Source organism: Poecilia mexicana, unplaced genomic scaffold (genome assembly GCF_051168715.1).
Source record: "Poecilia mexicana isolate PSO_F unplaced genomic scaffold, ASM5116871v1 scaffold_9, whole genome shotgun sequence".
NCBI lineage: Eukaryota > Metazoa > Chordata > Actinopteri > Cyprinodontiformes > Poeciliidae > Poecilia > Poecilia mexicana.
In genome coordinates, this window is record NW_028263378.1 from 19,866,522 (window position 1) to 19,892,544 (window position 26,023).

General features: G+C 40.2%; 1 protein-coding gene and 1 long non-coding RNA gene across 2 annotated transcripts in view; one reads left to right on the forward strand and one right to left on the reverse strand.

Moving 5' to 3' along the window:
- LOC106926868 (uncharacterized) overlaps positions 1–15,653 on the forward strand; it is a 28,161-nt gene extending 12,508 nt beyond the window's left edge. Inside the window, exons 2-3 of the long non-coding RNA XR_001420169.2 lie at positions 12,532–12,643; positions 15,238–15,653. This is a non-coding gene — a long non-coding RNA (uncharacterized LOC106926868). The remainder of the gene's footprint in view (positions 1–12,531; positions 12,644–15,237) is intronic.
- Positions 10,322–26,023, reverse strand: part of arb2a (ARB2 cotranscriptional regulator A) — a 159,393-nt gene continuing 143,691 nt past the window's right edge. The window contains exon 11 of the mRNA XM_015001986.2: positions 10,322–12,665. Within this exon, the coding sequence (XP_014857472.2) occupies positions 12,505–12,665 (161 nt within the window). The 3' untranslated portion in view covers positions 10,322–12,504. The remainder of the gene's footprint in view (positions 12,666–26,023) is intronic.

The following is a 26,023-nucleotide window of genomic DNA, read 5'->3' on the forward strand; positions in this document are numbered from 1 at the left end:
ATATTACTTTCAAGTAGCTCTATGACATTCGTGATGGCCTCCTTCTAAGTGGCCTGTGGCGAAGCAGGACCTTTGTTTGCATATGCTTTGGGCCTGCTCTGACAGCAATATACTCAAAATGTATTTATGTTATTATGAACACACTTTAATGCTTAAATTAAAAAAAATCCACATTAGATTTTTCACATTTTATGCTATGTTTTTTTCTTCTTCTTCTTCTTTATATTGTTTTATTTTTCTGACTGCCATCCCGTCTCTTCACCAGGAAGCATATCATTAGTCTGAAAAGGTGGAATCAAAGTAGAAACAATGAAGTTTGAGCTGACAATAAAATATCAAACAATTTGATGGAGGTTGCTGGGAAGACTTTGAAGGATGAAACAGAGTCTTTGTTGAAATGTGGCTGGGTTTGCAGAGGCAGCTGGCACAGCAGCGAGCGCACACCGCCAGCCTGCTCCTCTCGGTTTACAGCGGAGTCAAAGAGTGTAAGCTGCTCTTGCCTCAGCGAATATCTCCCCCCCCTCTCTCTCTCTCTCTCTCTCTCTCAGCTTGCAGCAAACTTGTTGGGCTCCCACCGTGGCCCAGAGGAGGGGAGGGAGGGAGGGGTAATTTGATAGCCAGGCAAGGTCAAGACAGTGCGCTGTCCATGGTGCTGCGGCGGGGCCGCCCTGGACGTTATCATCAAATTAGACGGGACAAGTTTCAAATCGATGCCACCCTCGGACGTCTGGAGACCGCCAGCAGTCGGAGTTAAAGTCCTAACAAGTCCCCCCTGACAGGTCAACACCTCAGCACAAACACACACCTCTGAAGCGGCAGCCCCGCAGGTCAGCAGAGCTGTGTTGGCGAGATAAGCGCCAATCCCACTGAAGGCTCTGAGTGAAATATAGCTGCAGGTTTGCTGTTATTCTGCAGGCGGTGCACGGGAATCGGACAGGATGGGGTGAGATAGAGTTAAGATATCCTCTCTCCCTCCTCTCCCCTTCCCCTCACCCCTCCTCACCCACTCTCATAAAGTTCTCGTGTGTCGATTTATCTGACCTCGTCTTTATTTATTTACGTCTGTGAGGATTAGCAAGTAGCCCCGATAAAAAAAAACAAAAACAAAAAAAAAACAGTCGCCATCGGTTCGTCTAAAACACGCGAGAATGGACGTCACCTCGAAAAACAACAACAACTACACTGTGGAGAAAGTTTGATGCTTTCAATTAAGTTATTAGAAGATGAAATCCGTTACTCACTAAGTTAACTCAACGTGATTTAGCTTTGACTGTGAACTTTATAAATTAGAGAACTAAAACAAAAACAAAAAAAATAACGTGTGAATTATCAGACTTAAGTAGAGACGCGACATGAAATGTCCAGTTTTATTACACGAGTACGTGATGTGAATTTATTTTTTAGGCTTTTACAAATGTTGACAGTTGGTGCTTCAAATGAAATTATTTTTATTTTTTTTAACCTATATCCAAGCTATCATAGATGTCTTTAAAAATGTTTCTGGCCTGTGTGTTAAATTTGGCAACTTTTAGGACTTTTCAAGCACAGTATCTGAAACAAACACATTTTCTAAGGAAATATTTTATTCTCTCTAGAAAATGGTGATTTTACAAAATACTGTCTGAAGCTACAAAAAGGTGAAACAAACTCTTTTTGTTTCCAAGTGCAAGATGACCCAGGGGAAACAAAACGTACTTTTGGTTTAAACAAACTCAATGAGACCTTTAGTTTAGGAGTTGTCACTGTGAATTATTATTCTGATGTACTTTTAATTATAAATATGTCAAAATATGATCCGATGGAGATGTGCTTTCTCTTGCTTTTTTAGGAAAGACTTTCCTCAATTTTTTTGCTTGTCATTTAAACATTGAACACACTTTGGACGTTAGTTAGCGTAAATACACGTCTTTTATTTTTGTTTAATATCGATTCTATGCAAATATTACAACTTATACTTTTCACCTGTACACATTTTTTTTAGAAAATCATTTTCCCCACTTACACACACATTTTGACCCACACCGCGTATTTTTATTATTTTTTATTTATTTTTTTAATGCCAATGTAATCCAGCTCTAGAGTTTCTTCACAACTTCTCGCGTTCTGCGCAGACTCACTGTGCAGTGAATGGCTGCGAGGTGACGCATCTCTCGACACTTTTTGAGCCACAAAACTGAAAAGTTCAACAGGATGTGACGGTGCATTGTGAGAGGACCACGCCATTAGGATGAAAATGTATTTGTAACAGATCAGAAGTGTGTTCGAGTTGAGAGGAGAGCGCGGAGGATCTCGGAGAGGGCACCGATTAGAGATGCTGCCAATCTGTCACTCCCTGACAGCTCTAGCTGCGGGGATAAACAGCAATAAAGTGGAGCTGGCCGCTCGTTAACTCCACACACAGAAAGCCTAGCCACCGGAGGAGCAGGTAAATTCACTCAACTCCCCCTCCCCTCTCCTCTCCGCCTATCATCGCATCCGTTCCTGTTCTTTTCCCTCCATCAAAACTCGCCCCCTTCTCATCCTCCCCTGCTGACTCAGGTAGCAAACACAATGAGGACGAGGAAGAAAAGCCATTCAAAGCCCGAGAAGAGGGCAGAAGCGTTATATTTCTGAGCGGCTGATAAAGAAGTTCAATAGATGGGAGGAGAGTCAGTAAGCCGCCGGGATGGAGAGGAAGGAGGAGGTGAGGCATCACAGCGGCGGGATCCAAAACAAGCTTCGCCTCCCCCTCCCCACCTCCACCTTTAATAACACAACCATATTAACCACGCAGATTCGAAATGAACCCGGCTCCACTCGAAGAACCATGAAATACACGTCAAGAAACATCCACCTGCCAAATCCCACCACCTCCAGCCCCTCCGAGCTCACTCCCCTCCCCTCTCCTCAGCCCCTCAGCCTGGGCTGTCTGTCATGGTGTGGCCCCGGCTAATTTGAGTTCATTGGATGGCAATAACTTCATTTAGAGCTCCATCTCTCTCTCTCTCTCTTTTTTTTTGTTTTTTTTTGAGGGGCTTGATGTAATGAGGATGCAGGCAGGGCGCTGCCAGCGAAAGGCCGCTCCCTCAGTAATAATAACTCGCGGATCTTCTTCTTCTTCTTCTTTACCCCACGCACCGCCCGTGTTTATCCTCGGAGGGCTGCGAGCACATGATGAAACTCATCTATAATGTGTGATTTAATATCGCCTCGCGCTCCCTTCCTTTCTAACATTAAAACCCAAAAGAGAGGAGACGGCGCGTGTGGATGAGAGTAGGAGTTCCACAAAAAAAAAAAAAAGTAGTTGCTTGGTTTTCATTGTTTTTGGTTTTTTTTATTATTATTATTATTTTAGGCTACAATAGACATTTTATCTGTGGCAAATTCTATATTTTCCGGTTCGTTTAAAAACGTAGAGTTAAGTAACATTTTCGTACTCAAAGTAATTTTTTTTTTATATTTAATTCTCACTTAAATTTCCAAAACAACAGAGAAAAGATTAAATCTAACCAAAGTCATCGACTTATCCCGACGCCCAGATATTAATAAAGTTAAAATAATAATAATAAAAAAAGAAATAAACAAACAAACAAAGAAACAATAAGAAGTATTATGCGGCTGGGAATTTGTTAAAAAAAAGCGGATGTTTTTTTTTTTTTTAGTGTGAAAGAAGAAGAAGGCCTTTTTCTTCCACCACCGTCTGATCGATATCTCCCCATCTCCGAAGATATGTTGACTCAGAGAGAGTTGTGCTTAACGGATTTGTGGAAATATCTAATTATTTCGTTGCTATAAAGTGCATTAAAAATATTGCTTCATACAAAACTGACCTTCTGCGATTTTTAATCATAAAAAATAAGAGAATGCACGAGGGTGATATTTGCTGATCAATGAAAAGCATCTTTCTGGGACTATTATCATTAGTACTTCAATGAAGAACGTGTTAGAGGAAAGAGACATGGGCAAAGTTTTTATGTGTATATGTACAATATGTATGTATGTATACATATTGCACTAGCGATCTTAATTTGGCAGTAGTTTTAATCAGCTTTATTACCTCGGTTTTATGTATTTTATTGTTATAATAATAAATATATTAATTATGGTCCTATTGTGATTTGTCGCTTTATATATTATTTTGTTTTACTCTGTTTAATGTTATAATAACTAAATAATAAAATAATCCATAAAAACAATAAGATACTGAAAATTAATCACATATTTCGAAGTTCTTGATCCTTTAAGGTTTTGTTATATTTGCACCACGGTGATACCGTTTCTGTGGTAAATCGAGAGTCAGGACTTCCGATCAAACTTTTTTTTTGAGTTTATTAAATCAATCGACTAAGACAGATTGAGAGGAAATTTTGTTTTTCCTTGCAGCTAATTACAACACTTTTAATTTAATATAGTTTGTGCATTTTTTTAAATAAAACACAACAAAAACAATACAAGAAAATTTTTAATTGAAATACTATGCTCTCGAATAACACCAGAAACAACAGTTTCGAGTATCTATCAGAACCCCCTCTGTCAAAAATGACCACTTTTCCTCTGCAAGGCATCGGTGGCCTGTTAAAACACCACTAAGCTGTTTTCTCCCTTCATCCCCTGCGCCGCTTTACTTGGTTCATCAGAGGAGCTAAAACCCCCCGAAAACTTAAAAGTCGGTGCCCTTTCTTGAAATGTATTCCGTTTCACTGTGGGCATGTGTACGCGTTTTGCTGCGTGGAGTCTTTAGGCCAGCAAAGTATCAGACGAGGTGTAATTGAAGGGGCGGTGAGGGGATAGAGTAGCGGTTGGCCTGAAAGCTGCTATTAAAGCCAAATGGAGTGAACACCGTAAAACGGCCCCTGCCAACAGCTGTCCCACAATCGGAGCATTATATGCCAGGATCCTCGGGCACGCACCGCACACACATCATAGCTCCTCCTGCAGGTTCTGTTGCTGCAGCTGATAATGACGATGATGATGATGAGTTTTACACAACCACAATAATAAGACGCTATACCACAGTCATGCTTCCTAATCATAAAAACCTTAGTAGAATTGATTTTTTTTTCTTTTACAGTGACTCTCAAAGTAGCTGTAGAATTGTATAATTAAAGTTACAGCAGGGCTTCAAGTAATAAAAAAATTACTTTAAGACGCACAGAGAGAGCAGGGCGACAGCAGGTGATCCTCTGTGTGAGTTATATTTCACAAGCTCTCTTTTTTAATATGGGGGAGGAGGGGGGTGGATATGATTTAACAAGCCTATGATTGATATGGCGTTAAAAAAAACAAAACAAAACAAAAAAACAGACACATTCCTTACATGTTTGGGGACTTGCACGACCCTTCTAATGGGTCGGGACCCCCACCAGGTGCTTCCATGCCTCCCGCATCTTGCACCGTTAACTCTCCTGCAGAGTTAAGGTCGTTCCCCCCTCAAAAACACCGGTGATTGTGTCCCCGCGAAGGGCCGTTTCAGGCACAGAGTCCTCGTTAGAACAGCAAAGCAGAGAGGGCGACTGAAGAGGAGTCGTTTCCACTGGATTAAATGGTTTCCCTGCAAGTCAATGAATATGTAATGACGTCTAACGAAACCGGTCACCGAGCTCAGATCTATCCTGCGCTTTGGTATACACATGCAGGCTCTTCTATTAAAGAGCCTTTGGAGGAGGAGAGAAAAGAGGACAAAAAGAGGGATGCAAATCTCGAATGCAACTTTAAACTTGAGCCCGACATTCTCTTGGTCAATAGGGTGTGAAGGGAAAAAAAGAGTTTAATAAGAGAGAAGAGTGAGAGATTTTCTCTCTTTTTCTTCAAATTTTGGGGGTGGGGATGAGGGCTGCATTTTCTTTTCTTTTCTTTTTTTCGCCCCCTAAACCTCTTTGGAAATATTGTTTCTGATAAGCAGTCATGCCAATAATGTAATTGAACTGAGCTGATAAAAGAGGAGACGAGAGGGGGAGAAGGAGAAAGCGGGTTCCTCCACACTACGATTGTTAAAGATAGTTTTTTTTCCCTTAGTATACCCGATAAAACATTGATTGTTGCAGTTAGTTGACCCGTAAAATTCGGGGGTTAGTTTTCTCCTCTGAGCTGAGCATATAATTATGCAAATAGCGATCTGACAGTGATCCGCTGGAGAGTGCTGAAGGAGTGTGTGTGTGTGTGCGTATGCGTGTGTGTGTGTGTGTGTGTGTGTGTGTGTGTGTGTGTGTGTGTGTGTGTGTGTGTGTGTGTGTGTGTGTGTGTGTGTTTGAGGGGTTGGAGGATAGCGGGGGGTGGAGGGGGGGTTGTCAGTGGGGTGGCATTCCAACTTTGTTTAATGCCTGGTTCCTTTTGGAGAGAGTTCATCTTCTGCAGGGGCGGCACGCATATCAGAGCGGACAGGGGCAAGCAAGCGTGACAACAACTCCCTTGAAGCAAAAATTGAAATATCAGCCTGTGGCAGCAGGACTTTTTCCTTTCTTCGATATCATGCTCCCCACCCTCAGAGAAAGCTGACATTCAGACCCCAGTTCCCCTCAAATTTTAGCAGCTTTTGATCCTTTGCCGTTGTGGTTCACTGTGAAGCTGCCTGGTAAATTTGTCCATCAGGAGCTGCTCCCAGTGACTGAAAGCCTTATTGCAATCAGAAGCACGTCCTTCAAACTGTGAACAAACTTCTGCGCAAACTTTCTCCAGTGATTAAAGCAAAAAAAAAAAAAAAATTTTGGGAACTTTTACAAGCCAAACCTAAACTCTCAGAATTCAACTAATAACACTGCTTATATTCATTTAATTTTTAATAGATTTAAATCAAAGACAACTTATGTGCATTTTACACAAAGGTACCCCTTAAATAAATCCTTTAGCTACTGTAATTACAGTTAGGAAGATAGTTTGCACTTGCGGTTTGTTCTACCATCGTACAAAGACACAAAAATGAAGCACTGATTTCTTACAAAGGAATTTATCAATGAAAAATTGAACATGGTGATTAAAATAAACTTTTAAATCTATTTTAGCAAGGTGGCATATAAACCTTTTGCTGACAACTACATCAGCTGCATCAGGGTTTAGTGTAGCTAGCTAGTTTGACTTAATGCGTGGTCTCAGCTGGTAAATGGAAATCATGTTAAAATGTTCATATTAATTTCTTAGTGGGGAGTGTAAGCTTGTTCTGTACTGACAATGGCAGTATCAGGGCTAAAAAGCTCAGCATGCAAGTAAGTTTGAACTCAACAGTAGCACTAAAGTTAAATTTGTGTGCAAAATGTTTTTGAAATATGCATAAACATACTAGTACTATCATGGATCTAAGAAGAAACCAGATTTAATTTCTTTCTCCTATAAAGAATATTTCTCTTCCACAATTTTTATGGCAATTCTAAAATTTTACAAAGTTTCTAGCTTTTTTATTTATTGTACAACCCATATGAGAAAAACCTGCCTGTCTGTTCTCTACTGGACACGACGCTAAACCAGTTGACTGAACAAACATTTGCAGATAAATTTGAATCAAAATGTGTTAGCAGGATTTGTTGTTACAAAAAGAAGCAAATACTTTTAGAATTGATCTGTACTCTACTTTTGCACATCAGTATCCTTAAAAAAGACAATTATTTAATAACCTGAAAAAAAAAATCTTCCAGAGCGACAGCAGAAACTCTGGAGATGTCAATGTAAAAAAAAAAAGGAGAAAAATCTCCACGCTCCTTATTAAAAAAAAAAAACAACTAAACTGTAAAGAGGGTGGGTGGTACTTTACACTTGTTTTTCACAACCTCTGATATTACCATGAAATGTGTAAAATAGCCACACCTGCCAGATTGCAAATAGGTCTTAAGGCATTCATTAATTCCTGCTGGAAAATTTAACATTTCCTGCTGTCTGAACTATTTATCGCCTGCCTTTGATGGGAGCTGACTGGAGGTCAGAATTTATGATGCCACCATATCATCGCTTTGGACAGAAGGCAGGTTGCTTAATTAAACTTTAAACACAGTTTCCCCCCACCCCACTCTGCATTAAAGCATGCATAAGAAGCTGTATGTATTCCCATAGAAGTTCAGAATCCCTTTTTTTTTTTTTTTTAAAGACGGAGGGTTGAGGCCAGATCACTTGTGTGATTGAATGCCCCTCTTTAATCTGCGGGCCTGACACTGTGTGAGGGGTGCTCGCCTGGTTCCACTTGTTGTTCAGGGAGGTTAATGGAAAAGATTTCTAAAGATTTATTGAGGGGGCGTTTAATGACCCGATCGGTTTCACCGTGTGAAAACAAATGATGCCGTAAAACCTTTGCTGAGCTGGAGGTAGAGTGTGTGTGTGCGTGTGTGTGTGTGTGCGTGTGTGTGTGTGTGTGTGTGTGTGTGTGTGTGTGTGTGTGTGTGTGTGTGTGGGTGCGTGTGTGTGTGTGTGTGTGTGAGAGAGAGAGGTAGTGGGAGGGTTCTCAGTGTGACTGAATAACAAGCAAAAAAATAAAGACTTCTCAGTTTGTGGCTTGTTTTCATTTTAACAATCTTCTAGATGTGAATAATAAACGTTTAATATACGTTTATTAAAGAATTAGAAGCTTATAATGAAACTTGTAAAAGCTTATAAAAAAAAAAGTTTGACAGCTTAGAAACTTTATAAAAGAAAAACAAAAAAGTTCTTCTCCGCCAGGCAGCTTGTTGGATTCGCAGAGACAATGACTCAGGTCATGTTACATCCGGCTGCTCAACTTTCCCATCCCACTTTCACACCACATCTTCCTCCCTTTATGAAGAAAGCATCCGTCTCAGTGGCACTGGGACTGAGTCATTACTTTGCAAGTCGCAACTAAGCTTCAAGTCTTTCCACTCAAGTCCCAAAATTGTGTTCTAGTGATCTGAATTTTTTTATTCACCGGGTTTCAAATGCAAAATAAAAATGTAGATGGCTTATGAAAACACAAGTGAACAACACCAATAAATAAATAAAGTGCTTTGTTCACCGAATCAAAGACTTTATGTCTTCTTCAACAGGATAAATCTGGACTGGAATATTTTATGTGTAAGTAGCAAAATCAAGGATCTTTCAGCAGTAAATGTAGCCTTTATAGGGGCCACAGAATGTACTGAGAGTAGAGTCTATATTAAATTGATCTGATGTTCAACCTCAGGAATTGTGGTTACAGTTTCCAGGTTTTGACACGTATCTTCTGAACTTTTAAAGAATATCTTTGCAAAACAACACAACATAATCTCCTATGCACACTCACCGTGGTCCCATTGTCATTCCTTATTCCTTTAACTCTCCTCTCGCGATTTGTTCTAATCTATAAAAGTGGAACCTTACGCACTTTGTTGCTTAATGGTTTAAAATTTTAGTTGAAATCTGATCAGGAATTTTCTGGGCCCCAGAAAAAAGGGGCTATAGCCCAAAGTCATAACACGCAAGTGCCAAGTCCTAAAAATTAGAATTTTAGGTCTTGAGTCATTAAAAAGCCATCTTAATAAATATATAATCTAATCACAGAATAATATTTGTAGAAATAATAATAAAAAATAAACATCATACATGTTCAAATCTCAAGGCTTTTGAGATTTCATCATGTTGAGTTTGAAGTCGTCACATTTGTGACTTGACGCCAAAACGTGACTGAACAACTCTACTCTGATTTACTACATACTCATCTGCAGATGCATCAAATCTAACATGCTGCATCAAATTTTATTTAAACAGGAAGGCAAAATCTCTTTCTTCAGGACCGCCTGCCAAGAGGCACACCAATATAAATTCTTGGCAATGATACAGAATAAAACAAACTGCTCACAAGCTGTAAAAAAAAAAAAACTTATTCGAAGGATTCAAGCATAATTGTTCCATTTTTTAGTTGAAAAAGGTTCTCAGAAGGCTCTGTGAATGAGGTGCTGCATACGAACAAGTGACTCTCCCAAAGTCTGTGCGGATGCTGGAGCCTCTGAAAAGAAGCCAGTGTGATGAATGTGAGCTGTACCCTGTTGTTGTTGTTGAAGACAAGAATCGAAATAGATAAAGACGTAATTTTCCCAGCATTGCTTTATAAATGAATGTAAGTCAGTGGTGTTCCCTCTTTACAACGAGGAAACGCCAGACAAGCAGAGTGTAAAAACCACAGTGATGAGTTGTGAGAGCAGAGTTTGTAATGTGACATTTTCCAGCAATTCCTGCTGGAAAATTTGATACATTCTCCAGAAGGAAAATTAATGAATGCCTTAAGATCAATTTGCATTCTGGCTGTGATGACCTATGTTCAAGCAGTGAAGAGCTGAGGAAAGCATGCAAACATTTAGAGAACAAACTAAACAGTCCAGGTTAGTTTATAGACCACAAAAAGTAAAACCATAAGACAAATAACCAGACAACATTTTGGAAAATAAAGATGCATAGTTCATTTATTTCCTTTTGCTTTAATATGGGTCAATCAGGACAAAATAAAATAATGTAAAAGAAATGCGATTACTGATTACTGATGCAGAGGTGTTCATCTTTACAGCTTTGCATAAACATTATTCAACAGACTGAGGAAAAAAAAAATAGAATATAAAGAGAAATCCATGCCTTGGCTACACAGAGGGAGATTTTAGGATAAAAAAATTAGAACCAATATAACAAAAAACGATCTGCATAAAATAAAAATAAAATCTTCAAGAGCAATTTATTTGCAGACTGTGCTTTGGATCTTTAGGTTTTTTCACATATGGCTTGTTGGATATTAAAAAAAAAAAACAGCAAGGAGAGTGTTGTTTACTCCTAAGGCAACAATATACAAATTCTAGAGTGAGAAATTAACTGATCATAGCTGAAAAGCACAAAGGCGAGCTGTGGTATCTTGAAATGAGAGCCGTCAAATATCAAATAATAAGCCAACTTCTTAGCTGAAACCTGGAGAGATCTAAATCAAATTAAAAGGAAATTAGGCTCACAACCACCAGGCACACTTGTCTCATTACAGCAGAAAGATAATCCACAAACGCCTTAAACCACAGACACACGGAGCAGGAGAGGCAGGGCTTCACAGTGGGGAAAGTTTCACAATATTGGAAGAAAAAAAACAAAAAACGGGAAGTGTATGTTTGACAATGCGACTAAGGTATCATAAGATTCTGTTTCAAGTTTGAGTTTTTACTAATGCCAAGACGCATTAGAAATGTATTCCATTAAGCTCCGAGTGGTTTATAAAACACAGCGGCTTTATGAAAAAATCTTTAACATGTTTGTGTCACGCAGTCAGATTATGGGAGCTGAGCAGGAAGCCGACTTTGACAGGTCTAAGTACACACAAAGAGTACTTGAGTGGTAGGGAAGAAAAAAAAAAGAGAAGATATGTTACAATTTTCCAACTTCTAAGGAAATATCATTCTGGGTCAGAATAATATTGAAGTCTAGGATTTCCTGACATGTGTAAGGCGATATATTGGGCTTTTATGAGTGTTGTGGGCTGACTTTTGGCTCCCGTTAAAATGAGATATCACTCAAACCCCATCTTGGCGCTCGGCTTAAGTGATTCTTAAATACGCTCTGCTTTTTTTTTTTTTTTGTCTTCTTCATATTCAGAACAGGTTGTATTTGTATTATTTGTTTCATCACATTCAATCAGCTACACACATCAATTTTAGGGATATCACATGAGGAAAAATAAAGGATAAAAAAAACAAAACAAAACAAGAAAAACTAAACTTTTGCAAAAATAAGCACCAGCTTCTTTGTTAAATTACAAAACATTGTTTATGGGAAGTATTACTGTATCAGAATAAATTCAGTTTAAACTTGAAGAAAAAAAAACAATCTTATTAAAAGAAGTAGCATTCGGAAGAAAAAAAAATCATGGCAGACCGATTGAGAAAAATCAAGTTTAAAAGCTAAAAATAGACACAAAAACATCATTTTTTTTAAAGAAATAGATATTAGAGATGATTTGTTCTTATTAAAATTTTTTTAGCAGAGAAAGGAAATGCTGGAAAAATCCCAAAAGAACACGCTAGCTGGACTGAGATGATGGTGAACTTTAGGACGTGTCACTTGAACTGATTGCAGGCTAAAACAGTGGAGAGCAGGAAGAGAGACACAGAAAGGGAAAGAGGCTGAGCAGTGCAGACGGGACGGGGTTGGGGGTGGGGTGGGGTGGGGGGGCATTAGCTCACTTCAGGCTGATGTCAGGACAATTAGAGGTGCACCACGGCGCATTGTGTACAGCGCCTGTCAGCCTTAATCTCTGCTGCTGCGGCCCGCACCCGCAGCCGGGCCACAGCCCACGGGAAGCGCCAACACTCAGGTCCATATTGCTTTGACAGTAGCAGTCATCTAGAAGTAATGCAAAACGTTATTGTGGTGTATACGTGGTGACCCCCAGCACTCTTGTCTCAAACAACAAGGCGACTGAGTGGGCACAAAGCCGGGATGCTGCTGGAGGGGACGGTGAGGAGGTTAAGGGGGGGGGGATGAATGGAGAGAAGAACAAAAAATTAGGGAGGGAGAAATTTCTGCACTCCCCCTATCTGATACACCGCTGAGAATGTCCTGCTTGTCCAAGTCAATGCTGAGCGCTTTCTATAAATCTTGGTGTTTGTTTTTCAGAGAGCCGCTGCGTGTGGTGACAACGTTGGAGCTCTCTTCGGCTTCCTCTTCCTCCTTCGTCTTCAGGACTTCGTTGAAGAACCTGAAGATGGACTCAAAACTCATCCAGGAGGTCAGTTCATGCCTCTCAGTGCCTGCGATACAGAAAGACAAACACACACACACAAACAAGGGCGTATTTAGAAATTGGTTTACTGTGATGCTTCTGACACATTTAAAAACTCAAATCTTCTGCATTCTGCTGTATACAACTACATCAGAACCTCAGAGAACAGAAGCGATAAAAGTCGGCATAATCAAAGAGCTGCTGACTTTCACTACCAGTCCTGCTATTTACCACCAAAAACCACCTTCTTGTGTATGTTTGTTGTGTTCTCTACTTTGTTCATGGTACACGGCAAAAAGGACTAGTTTTCTTTAAAAAATCCCTTTTAGTCTTTTTTTTTTTTTTTTTTAAGTCATTCTACCACCTCAGCTGTGGCTCCGTCCAGAGCCGTCATTGGCCTCACAAATCAATATTTTCATAGCCTCACCTGTTTGTTTAGGTTTGTGGCCATGAATTGAAGTGCGGCTACACACTTTCCATTTTCAAATATTAAAAGAGTGGGTTTTGAGATATTGTGTTAGAGCCTAATTTTGATCTCAACATGACTGACGTGTCTGCTCTGTTTTTTAGTCTTCATAATGCTGCACTTTTAAAATTATTCACAAAGAAATCTTTAAGCCCTTCACGGATCAGGTATTTTTATGCTGCCTACGATCAAAGTACCAACAGATTAACTCTATTTAGCAACATTGTAAAGCAACTGGATGCACTGAACTTTATTTAAGGTCTTAAGAGTAAAAGGGGGAGCTGAACACAAAAGCACACTGTACTTTTCAAATTTCTAGTTTTAAAAATATATCAAAACTACATTTCTTCTTTTCCTTTTACCTCTTAATTACTCACTAATTTATTGTGGTCAATCATAAAAAAATACATTGAAATGTGAGCCTGCACTGTGGCAAAATGTAAAGAAGTTCAATGGTATCAAAACTTTTTCAAGGCACTGCTACCAATCAGAGTGGAATTAGACAGTAGGTCTTTTGAGGCCCACCAATCAGTATGTAAAACTAAGGCCTTATGCGTGAGAGCAATGGCAGCCTCTGACCCATTAGTCCGGTGGGACGGCTTTAATGTATTATCCAAGCGGATACCCGATAATCAACAGCGCCGCATGTCCGAGGAGATGGAAAGTGGTCCTTCCTACAAAACCAGAGATATGCACAATGGGCGCACTAAGAGAAACCAGTGGAGCGGTAGTCATTCATTCTAAGGGGCTGATTGAGGAAAGTCAAGCCAGAAGCTGGAGAGACATAACTAGCCAACATATCAGATGATCTGCCAGTACCTAGAAGGGAGGCTACCGTGCTGGGTTTCCTTCTGACCTCCTCCAGGTTAGCAAGTTCCCAAGTCGGGGGTCGCCATGCAACTTGAAATTTGGTACACACGCCTCGGGTTTCTCCGGGTAAGGGCATCATGGGCCAGATATTCAGTTGGACAGCTTGTAAACTCAGTGGCAGCTATTCCTGCTACAGATTCTAACGAAGCATAGATGATAAGCCCAGATTATACTTTTAGTTCTTGTTCAAGGTTATTTAAGATCAGGTGCTAATAGATAATTGATTGTCACTGCAGCCACCGGTCAACAGCTTAGCTGGTTAGCAACACCACTGTAACTTGACCTTAACAGCCACAATGAGATGGCCCTATGTATGCTAGAAAGGGAGAGCAGGATGGCATTGAGAGGATGCTAAACGTTCTAACCAACTTTAGGGCAGAAAATTTATATTCCAGCACATATTGGCTTGTAAATTTGATTTTTTTTTTACTTATTTGATAACAAATCAGGTTGTTTGAACCTTAAGATTTTTATATCTACCATAAAAATATCAGCTAAAACACATAGTCAAACAACAAGGGTTTACATCTTGAATCTTTTTGTAAGAGTGAAAAAATTAGTACGTATAGACAGACCCTATTACTGCAGCTTCTCTCTCCCCTCTTTGATCCTTCCAGCATTCTCCTGTGTACACAGAATTGGCTATAAAATCTCGACTAAAATGCCGCAGGGATACAATTAGGAAGTACCTTAAAGGCTCTCTCACCATAGACAGGCCTCTGATGACCGCTGCTCTGACCCTGTGTTTATTAGATTGAACCCGACTCTGACGCATCAATGGAGACTCCACATGTTCACGTGGGCGAGTGTTTTTACGTGTGCGACTGTAAGACCCGAGGCAACTGTGAGGTCCTAGGAATGGATTTGGGTTTAGTTCCTGCAGGTGTGCTGTGTGTTTGTGTAATCTGTATGTGGGAGAACATACGTGGGGAGAAGCGGTTCTGATCTCTCCGAGATAAGGGACTGCACTGCGAGTTATACGGCAAGCAGATGGCAGTCAGTGCCTAGGGTCAAATTTACTGGCCCGGCAATCATGGTAGTCAATAACCCCGCTCTCTCGGCGACTCTGCTACCTGTGTAGGGCTCATCACAACACCCATTCCTGGGAACTAGAGACACAGCCCTCTCACACCTCTAATCTATCATTTATATCCAATTTGAGGCAATGTGATCTTTTTTTCACCTCTCCTGTTTTCCCTCACTTGTTGGCTTTTGTCTCACTATTGTTTTTACTTCTGTTTTGTCCTCCTTTTTTTGTCTCCAGCAGATCAATGCGGCAGCGCTCGCTCGTTCACCCTGAACTGGCGGTGAACCCCCCCCACACCCCTCGCACGCCGCCAGCCAGCCTCTCCGCCCTACTCCACCGCATTCGAGGGTCACCATGGGGGTGTCTCTGTGCTAATATGCAGATGAGCTGCTGCCCCTCCAATGACTCGGATGTGAAGCTCCACCTCCCTTTAAAGGGTTGAAGGCTTTGAGATTAAATCTTCTCCCTTCTCTATCATAAATTGTCTCTCATATGAAATGTGATAAAGTGCATCTACTCGTATTTCTAAAGCTTAAGGACAAAATTCACAATGCGCATGCTTGGACAGAAAGAGAAACATTACAAAGTAATATATAAACAACATAGTTCAACGGGGAATGGAGCATGCCTTGTAAAAAACGAGTGGCCAAAAATACAGGCAAACATATGTTTATCTATGACTTTAGCAATATTCAGCTGGATTAGAATTTTTTTTTGTTTGAGTATTTGTCATGTACTGCAATGTAATAGTCACATTTTTGTAACTTTACAAGCTTTTTTATCTGGCATATAACTCGAAAACAGAGATTGTATATTTGTATTTTCTTAACTGTTTATGACACATGTGTAAAACTACTGCTATACATAGAATAAAGTTTTTATATTTAATAAAAAGCCTTTTAAAACTGAGCAAATCAGATAAAAAAAAATTCAGGCAACTAAGAAAGAGTAGAGAGTATAAAAGTACAGCTTTATGTACAATTCTAATTGATTGAATCTAATGGGGTTGATAGCTAAATTAATAAGGGCAACGGAATGAAGACAATGTCATACAAAGTAATGGGCAAAACGTTTTTGTACTCTTAACTATAAATCACACCTTGTGTTTAAGTAATAACACAAAGGGTATTAGCTTGCTGTGCTCCTGACAGTTGAAGTGAGATTGAACACCGGAAGACTGGAAGAGCAGCCTGAGAAAGAAATCTGAAACATTTACAAGTCTGGTAAATAACTTGCAGAGATGTCAATAAATGTTTTGTAACAGATTTCTAGTTATACTCTTTATGTTTTTTAAAATCCGATTTGAATGATCTATGAAGAGCATTTCAGTTGTCTGGTAGGCAATTTGGTTTAAACAACTATATAAATAAATAAATAAATAAATAAATTAAACAAAAGCAACAAAGAGAGGGGGCAAGCAGGAACCAAGGAGATGACTGAATTGAAACGACAGACAGAAAAAACATCTCCAGCAATAATAATAATAATAATAATAATAATAATAATGATAATAATAATAATAATAATCAGAATGTACTTGTAATTAGAGTTGGTTAGCAGAAAAAAAATGTTTTTACAACAATGACAGCTAGTCTGAAACTGATGAAACACACTCACAGTTCTGTGGAGACATTTAACTGTGAGGCAGGAAATATCTGGTGCAGAAACATGCTCTGTGGTGAGGTCACCCGCATGTTCTCTCTGCCGAGGTCAAGACGCAGTTTTGATGGCCGGGCCGGCCAGCGGCCTGCGGCTGACCATCCTGAGTGAGTGTGTTTTCCCAAAGTCGGTGAGGCCGGCTCATTATGTGGCAAGCAGAGAGAAGCATTTGATCCTGGATGTTTAGCCTCCTCCTCTCTGTCACAGCCACTGGAGCCCTCTCTGGGTAATTGACTGGCTGTTTGATCTCTCTCTGACTCGACATTACTACACACATTTACACACACGCAGACAAACGCGTTTATCTTGCAAGTGTCTGCTCAATGCCCACAGTTACTCGTTCCAAACACACACACAGTTATGATGATTTGTGTGCTGCGGAGGAATCTAAGAGAGGAGCAGAGTGAGTTTTGAGCTGGAAACAGGGAAACTCGTGCATAGCTGAAGGCCATGCTTTCTTCCCTCTGCACCAAATGCTGCATGCTGTTACAAATGGTAATCGGCTGTGATTGTCACAAATTTCAAAACAAACGCTAGGTGACTGAAAAGCCAAAGTGACGCCCCGAGTGATACTCCGACAGGAGCCGCGAATCAAAGCATGCCGACTATAATTAGGTTCCATCTGGGCTACATTATTTAAAGCCGCACCAGTTAATTGCTTGTGTACAAATGGCCTATTTTATTTGAATCAAATTCTTTTTTATTCATAATTACACTGATGTGAAGGGGGGCATATCTCTTTGCTACAGTTATAATATAAATACATATTCAAATTAAGGATGCTTTGAGGCGAGGCAGAACGTAAAATGATGACACTTTTATTTTCGTGAGTTGATTTTCTTTAAACAATTAAGAGTGCTTAAAAAAATACTGACATTTGGGTTAAATATTTAATGAACTCAAATGAGAAAAAAAAGAGATTAGCCCTGATATAATCATTAAGCAGAATTCCTGACAGACAGTATTTGTAGAATAGACAAAAATACTGATGCGAGTATTTTTCATCTTCTCATTTCCTTTTTTTTCTTTTAAGAAAACACCAGATAAAAAAAGAACAGCACACAAATAGAGGATTGTCTTATCAACTTCCCATCAAATGTAACCTAAGCCTTAGCTGTATCTCTATGTGGGGCCACAGCAGAGCATTGTGGGAGCACGCCTGGGCTACTTGTAACCTTAGCAGTGTTTCTGCTTGGGGAAACTATCTGTTGCATGCATCGCCGGGAGAGAATCGTTGTCTGTATCCTGGTTGTCAGACGATCAGATTTCCACCCCGACTCTTTCTGATACTGGATGGTCCTTTGCACTGTGTGGTCGAACCTCGACGTATGCTCGTCCCTGAGCAACGCCTACGCATTGTGCAGTCCAGTTTTTGCGTATTGTCACTTCATGTGCAAACATGTCATTTTCTTCCATATGGCTCTTTGTTCTGGATGGTGCAACACGTTGCCAGAGAAGACGAGGCCAAAGAGAAGCGCGGGCAGGTGACAGGTGGTCAGCCACACTGTTGGAGCAAAGCATCTTCAGCCAGAAATCAAATGAACCCATAAATACAATCTTAAATTGTCACTCGGAGTAGGACAGTCACATTAAGTGGAGATTAAAACAGATAAAATCAGACATATTTTGCCAAATATATGTCTGCCAAATAATCTGTATGAGTAAAGTAAGATGAAAATAACATCACAGATTAACCACTTTTCTTGCTTACTTTAATCAAACCAGAGAAAATTACCCAAAACAGAGCTTGTTTGATTAAACCAGTTTCACCACTGTTGCCTCTTCATTGAAATTCATTTGTAATGCTTGTTTGTAAGTGGGGTCCGCCCCGCTTCCCCCACTTCCACTCACGTTTCTGTCATCTTGCTTTTAATTGCTTTGCTTATTACTGTGTGTTGTTGTTAGACAAAAACAAGGCAGAACTCATTACGCATCCAGAAATGAGGAACCTGAATCACTTCCTACAGGGGCTGCTCAGGGGACTTTGTATTTCCAAAGCAAAAGAAAAAAAAAAGAGAGAGTGAGAAGAGAATCAAGACAAGGACCAGAAAGAGAATATCACATTAACTGGTTGATATTATCACCCAGTCTCTGCTACTTTGTTTTCAATAAAATGGTCTAGAGAGGAAAAAAAAACTGTGACAAGAATAAAACTCTCATCACAGTGCCTTGCAAACATATTTACACTCAAGCTTTTTATATATTGTAGCTCTATAAAAAACATTATATGTATTTCAATGTGATTTTATGTGATAAACCGACAACTACAATGTAAAGTGGAAGGGAAATGATATATGATTATAAAAATATGTATTCAGTCCCAATACACACCGGGACTTTTTGGAACTGTGTTTTGCTGTAATTACGGAGTTACGTCTTTATCAGCTTTGCACATCTGTGGACTGAATATTTTGACAGTTTCCCTTTGCACGACAGCTCAGTCATGTGAGTCATGAGCGTCTGTGAAAATCTGTGAAAGTCTTGCCAAAGATCTTCAAGGGGTTTTATGGCTGGACTTTGGCTGATTCAAACACACCATGATTTTCTGCCTGAATGTCGTGGAAGCTGAACCTCTGCCTCACTCTAGAGTCTAATCAGCCTCTGACAGGTTTCCTTCCAGGATCACCCTCTATTTAGCAAGACTCATGTTGTGATCAACCACTGTTAGGGTTTTGCATGGAGACAGGAGCTGTGGTCTCATCTGAACAGAGCACTGTCTTCCACATGTTCACTGTGTCACCTACATACTTTGTGGCTAACTGGTTTTTATGAGCAGCCATTTCAACAATGGCTTTCTTCTTACCATTCTTCAATAAAGCCAAGAACAATGGAGTTAATGACTGATTGTTGGCCTTTATAAAAACAATGCTGCAGACCTACGTAGCTCTTCCAAATTTACCATCAGCTTGTGGGCTGCCTCTCTCTCAGTTACTCTACTATCAGTTAAGGTGGATGGCGATGTCTAAATAGGTTTACATTTTTGTCATGACATCAAATGTTAGAAGATGGATTGAGTGGTGCTCCTTGAGATCTTTAGAGCTTAGGATATTATTTTGAAACCTAAACCAATTTGGGCAAATTTGTGTTTTTTCTTTTTTTCTTTTGGAAGGGGGTTGGGAGAGTCGAATAAAATGGTGTTAAACAGAAATGCAAACCCCATTTGTCTGATACTATAATTTGTGTTGGTCTGCCACATAAAAGTCCCAATTGAAGTTTCAATATTCAATTATTATGTTATAAACAATATAACATAATAATTTGAAAAGTTTGAGGGGTGTGAAAACTTTTGCGAGGCATTGAACTTTTTACGTCTCATTTAGTTAAACCCCTTAATGTTTCCTCTTCAACCAATTTCCCTCTCTGGCCAGACTTTCAGACTGGACTGAGTGCTTTTTTTGTTTTAACTGGGAAGAGTGGCCTTGGCTGTCATAAAAGACACTCGCTTTTATAGAGTTGGAGCGAAGTATTTACAAGATAACCCTGGTCCAAGGACCGTGCGGGCAATTTGATACCAGTGTCAGACGCTCTTCTCTCCAGTAAAAATTGAAAGGTCCAAACACCCCCTCCCCTCTACATAACCTCTCAATGTCAGCAGCTTTAGTGAGCTTGGAGGAAAGTGGCTGAGATGCATGTGAATAAGATGAGATACATATTTGAAGAGTTTAATAAAGAGTTTGGCTCCACCTTAGGTTGTTCGGCGTAAAGAGTTCAACAGAAAGTATCTATATTGAAATAATAGAATAAAGCTGAATATCTGTCGAGCTATTGCCTCTTGTTATTTTAGGGAAAGACAGATTGATACAGTACAAATCTCTAGAGAAAAAAAAAACACACATTGCAGTGTGATTTGAATGAAAGTAATGAACACAGAAATATTTGCTAAATTCTTTATTTGAAAATTGTTCCTGGAGAGCCCTAAAGAACTATTAATAACCGCTGAACATTTCCACATATTGTCAAGTTGGTCTATCACACAAACTCCAAGAAAACACGTGGAAGTTTGTGGCTGAATGGTGACGAGATGCAAAAAAGTTCAAGAGGAAGCACTGTGCTGTGCTGCAACTGTCAGACACTGTTCACACATATGTCCAAGATTTCTTGTTTTAAAAATATACATAAAACTGTTGCTTTAAAGCAAAGCATCTGGGTAATAGAATGAGACTAAAGAAAGTACAGGTTTGAGACAAATAGTGGGCAAACATGTATGTTTATGGAAGAGGCTTGCAAGGATTACTGCCCATCCTTTGGCACTGTAAACACTGTAGTACTACTTTCCAGTCCAGGCCTTTTGTTTCATCTTCACCACCATTGGTCAATACTTAAATGGCAAACACTCAATGGGCTGCAAGCTTGCCTCACACAGCTTCGTTTTTATCCTGTTGAGGGGCAACGGAAAGCTTTTATTTTCATGGCCAGACAAAAACTCAAAAGTAGCATTGCTAAAAAAAAAACAACCCTCCACAAAACCATGCACAAGGAATGGCTCTAAATGCATGCATATACATACTCTAAGTGAGAACATCAACATGAGATGGACAAGACGGAGTAGAGACAGATTATCTACTGATGTAGAGACTCTCCAGAGAGTCCATGAACTAAAATCCAAGCCAAATTGGACACACTACAGTACTTCTCTATGCTACAGTCACTCCCCATTCCAATAAACATCTCCTGGTCCACTTATACTCAACAAGGTCTAGAACACACACACACACACACAGGACAGGAGCTTGTCCTGTTCACCTACAGGACAAGCTCACTCACACCAATCAGCCACAAAGGCTCCGGAAAAAGAGAGGAGCAGAAGAGGCCCCACATACCTGTAACAAACACAAGACATATTCAGACCCAATGGACGAAGAGTAGACAGTTTTGAGTGTGGGAGCAGCGTGTGTGAATATATATTCAACCACATTTAATCTGATACCCCTAAATAAAATCCAGTGCATTCTACTGCCTTTTAGAACTTCAGAACTACATCCATGTCTTAGAATGGCCTAGTCAAAGTCCTAAATCCAACTCACAGTCTCTGGCAAGACTTAAAAAGCCTAAGCAATTTTGCAAAGAAGAAAGGGAAAAAAAAAAAATCCATCTCTAGATGTACAAAGTTTAGAAACAAACCCTAAAAAACCTACAGCCATAATTATTCCTATGCATGTACAGAGCTACACTTCCATTGACCTTGTGATCTATGAAGATAATGTGTGTTTCTATGTGTGCATGTGTTGGCTGGATGAAAGGACTACACATGAGAATAGAGAGTTCAGGTGGGGGGAGGAGCAGACCAGAGGTGGAGATAGCACAGAGTGGGTGTTGAGGGTGGGGCAGGTCTGAAATAGATCACTTAATGGAACAAAGTGTAATTAATGGGTCACCACAGATAAGAGTGCTCTAGCACTATCTGGGAATGTGCTAATAGAGCTGACACACACTCAGGAAGATCAGTCCACAGCTAGCTCTCCTTCGGAGTGTCTGTGTGCATGCAAAGTTTGTGCACATGTGCATGGGTGTGTTTTGACACATGGTGGATAAATAGCGGGTGGAGAAGACTGCCAAGGTGACAGGTTAACATAGTTTCCTCCCAGACAAAGATCTGTTGTCCTTGCAATCAGAGAGAGCTCAGAAGGAAACACAGACTGTTCTCCCTGCGAAGCCTCCCTAGTTCACGTAGACCTTCAGCCTCACATCAAAACATGACTGATGTTATTACACTTTGCAAGCCGGCACGCCTTCAGTCACGGGGATGTGGTTGTTTATGGAGAGATGGAGGAGAAGGAAGCCACCTGGTCAAGAGGGGGTCAAACTTGAAGTGTTCTGACAGAAGTAAAATGCCACAAACCTCTCCTTAAACTTCCTGTCGAAGTGTGTCCCTGCGTCAGGGGAACTCCTCTGGAGCCACGTGTCCTATGTGTGTATGCGTGTGTGTGTGTGTGTGTGTGTGTGTGTGCGCGCAAGGGTGTTGGATGAATCTCTCAGTTTTTGGAGCAGGGTGAGCGAGGGATTGCAGCCAGGCACATGCCTTGGGATATTGAGATGGTTGGTGATGGACAGGGCAAGACAAGGAGGATATCCCCTGTTTGTCTTAAGGAGCAGAGCTGCCATGTCACACATACTCTCGGGGGTCGGGTGGGGGGGAGAGTCTGTCTCCAGGCTGGATTTCTGTGTGTGTGTGCATGTGCGCGATGTGGGGAGAATGAGGCAGATAGGTAATGCATGCAGTTTATTTTGTGTGCACATTCAGGGTCACAGACCTAGGGGCCATCTACTTCAAACTGGTTTAGTCAGACAAGGCAAGGCCACATTAACACACAGCATGACTTAGTAATGGAGAGACCCTGAGTTTGGTGCTACAATAAAAAAAATAAAAAAAAATCAACACATATCTTACATATCTTTATGGAAATTACCTTTTTAATGCCATTACAGTCACCTTGACAAGTCGGTAAAAATGAAATGAAGTGAATGTAACAGTCCTCAAACACAAGGGCTTGACCTCGACAATATCAAGCTGTGCACGAAGCTCTAGGTGAATCTTAAATCTTGCTGTGTGTTGTTAAAGTGTGTCCACAGCTGCCTGTTAAGTGGGCAATGTTTGTGTGTAAGCGTGTGATGTAGCATCAGGGGGTTAAATGGAGAGGGACGGGCCTCCAATCTGTTAGGACAAGGAGAAAACAGCTTCAAAGACTCAACATCAACCCTCCCCACACACACACACACACACGCACACACACGCACACACACACACACACACACACACACACACACACACACACGAGCGCACACTGACGGACAGTCCATTGCTCCCAGCATATCTCTATTTTGTCCTTGGACTGTCTGAATACCACTGGAGGCGAGCATGATTTGAGAGAGCAAGTGGGAACAAGAGAGACAGGGAGCCAGAGAGAAGAGAAGAAAGAGCCAAATGATAGAGAGAAGAAGAGAGAGAGAGAAAGGAGGCGTCCCCTCAATGACATCTAAAGAGATAACTCACTCTCCAGAGCTTCTTTTCTCTTGCTATCACTTTCCCAGGCAGCGCTCCGTCCACATAAGGCCTGAGAAGGGACGGTGTGTTAACTTTAGCAATCTGAAATACACGAGTGGAAGTGCAACAAATACAGCTTACCACAGGGAGAGAAAACACTATATTTAGTTATTTCTATGTTATCAAAAGTTTAAACAAATGATAAGCAGTCTGAAAATGTCATTTTTATATCTGGTGGGAAAATGCTGCCAGTCATATTACGTGTTGCAAATGTAACTCTTTTTTCTTTCTTCACAATTTCAGCTCAAAGTTAAATATCTTAATGGAAATAGCATATTTATGTACTCGAATGGTTTAGTCAAAATCCAAACCTAAATCGAGAATCTGAGGCAAGACTTAAAGTTGCTGTTAACATTTGGCCTTCATTCAACATATACTTTTGCCAGTCACTGTATGTCTGTAGCCAGAAATGATGACATGGAAAACTAATTTCACCAAGCGGAAAATCTGATTTATTTACATGATGTTAAGTTAGACATATCCTTAATGCTATATGTAAGCATCCTCTTCATATAAGAATTATGTTGTTTGTTATGAAGCTGCACTCAAATAACTTTATTAATTAATGATGCCAGGAGCACAGTGCACATGAAACTCAACTTTGGGAGAAAAACACAAAGCACTGAGTCACAGCAATTCTACAAACACTGAAACAAAAACAGAGGAAAGCACAAAGTAATCCACTGCCGCCGCTATTGTTGGATACGCTCCATTTGGAGATGCAGAAAACAGTAGGGAAGACTTAACCTTTTGATAAGCTCCTTCTAGTTTCCGCTCTATGCATTTTTCATTGAAACATGTGAGTCAGAAAGAGAAAGAGCTTCCACACTCTCTCCTCAGAGAGGAGAGAGGTTACAGCCTGCAGTCTGGTCTTAGCAAGTACACGGCATTCTGATACGACATAATGCTGACGAGCAGAGAATGACATTAAAGAAATACTGATTCTATCATATCTTCAAAAATGAGTAAAGTACAATTATAAAGAGTAAAACATCAGGTAAAAGAATTAAGATGCAATAATCCGCTGTTCTTAAGCAAAAACATGCAAATAGATGTTTGAGTTAGAGTGATCTGTGAGTCTCAAAACCACAAGATGCTATGTATTTTATTCTGATTTTATACAAAACACCAACAAAAGGTCCAGCATGTCTGCAAAGTGAAAGGAAAACTATGTGTAATAAATCTATTCACTCTTTCAAGGTTGCAGTTCCGATTGCACGCTGATCAACCAGCATATTATTTGTATTGCCGATTTTCTATTAATTGGTCATTTCTGAATCAATACATGGATAATCACAAATAGACAAAGATGACTTGCTTCACTTCAGGAGCATTCACAGATGATGGGATAAGATGTGGGAGGTCAAGTTCTGAAAAAAAAAAGCCTAATAGTAAAACATTCATTTGAGTCAGTTAAGTTGATACTGGGGGACATTCATTGTAATAATAATTACAAACCAAGAGAAAACCCATCAGCAGAAAAAATATTTAAATACTAAAATTAGCAGATCTTGGGCTCTGTAGACACACAGAGGGAAATCGTAAGGATGAGTGGCAAAGTAAAATTGCAGGAAGAGAAAGAAACAGCACAGCAAAGCATAAAAACTACCTTCTGTCATAATTTAAATGGGCTACGAATACTGTGTTTACAATGTATATTTTATGCCTTCCAGTTCAAACACAGTTTCATCTGCGCTCAGTTGCTAAGTGATATGATTTCACTTTTTATAGCAGCGCCCCCATCCCACTCATTCAACCCGCCACCCCCAGTTCCTCTGTTATTCAATGTGGTGTGATTCTGCACGCCTCGTGTGTCGACTTTCAACTGTACAACCCCCCCAAGGGCCAAAGAAGCATATTAGATCCCTCCCTAACCCTCTTTTGTTCCCCCTCCTTAAGCAAAATCTCCATCCTAGAAACACATCTAAGCGAACGTACACACACAACCAAGGAAACATGCTGCAAATGGAGATGACTGCCTCATATTTTACAGCTGTTAAAGTTTCTTTCTGTATTTATTGCTGTGTCCATGAGCAGTTTCTCCCGAGATCAGAGTGGCCCTCTTTGACCTTTGTGCGGAGCTTCTCTAATGTTGAACTATAACGCACAACCACTTAGGTTACTTTGGTTTAATGATGCCTTCACATGCACACTTTCACACATTCTGCTACACATAACACAGTTGTCCAAGATTACACTCCACAATAAAAGCATAAGCATAGCGTTAAGCTCAGTGAAAGGTGCTGTGATGGTATCTAGGGTTACAAATCCAATAAACTGGCATTAAATGACAAAGTGAGCATTTACTGTCACCATAAAACA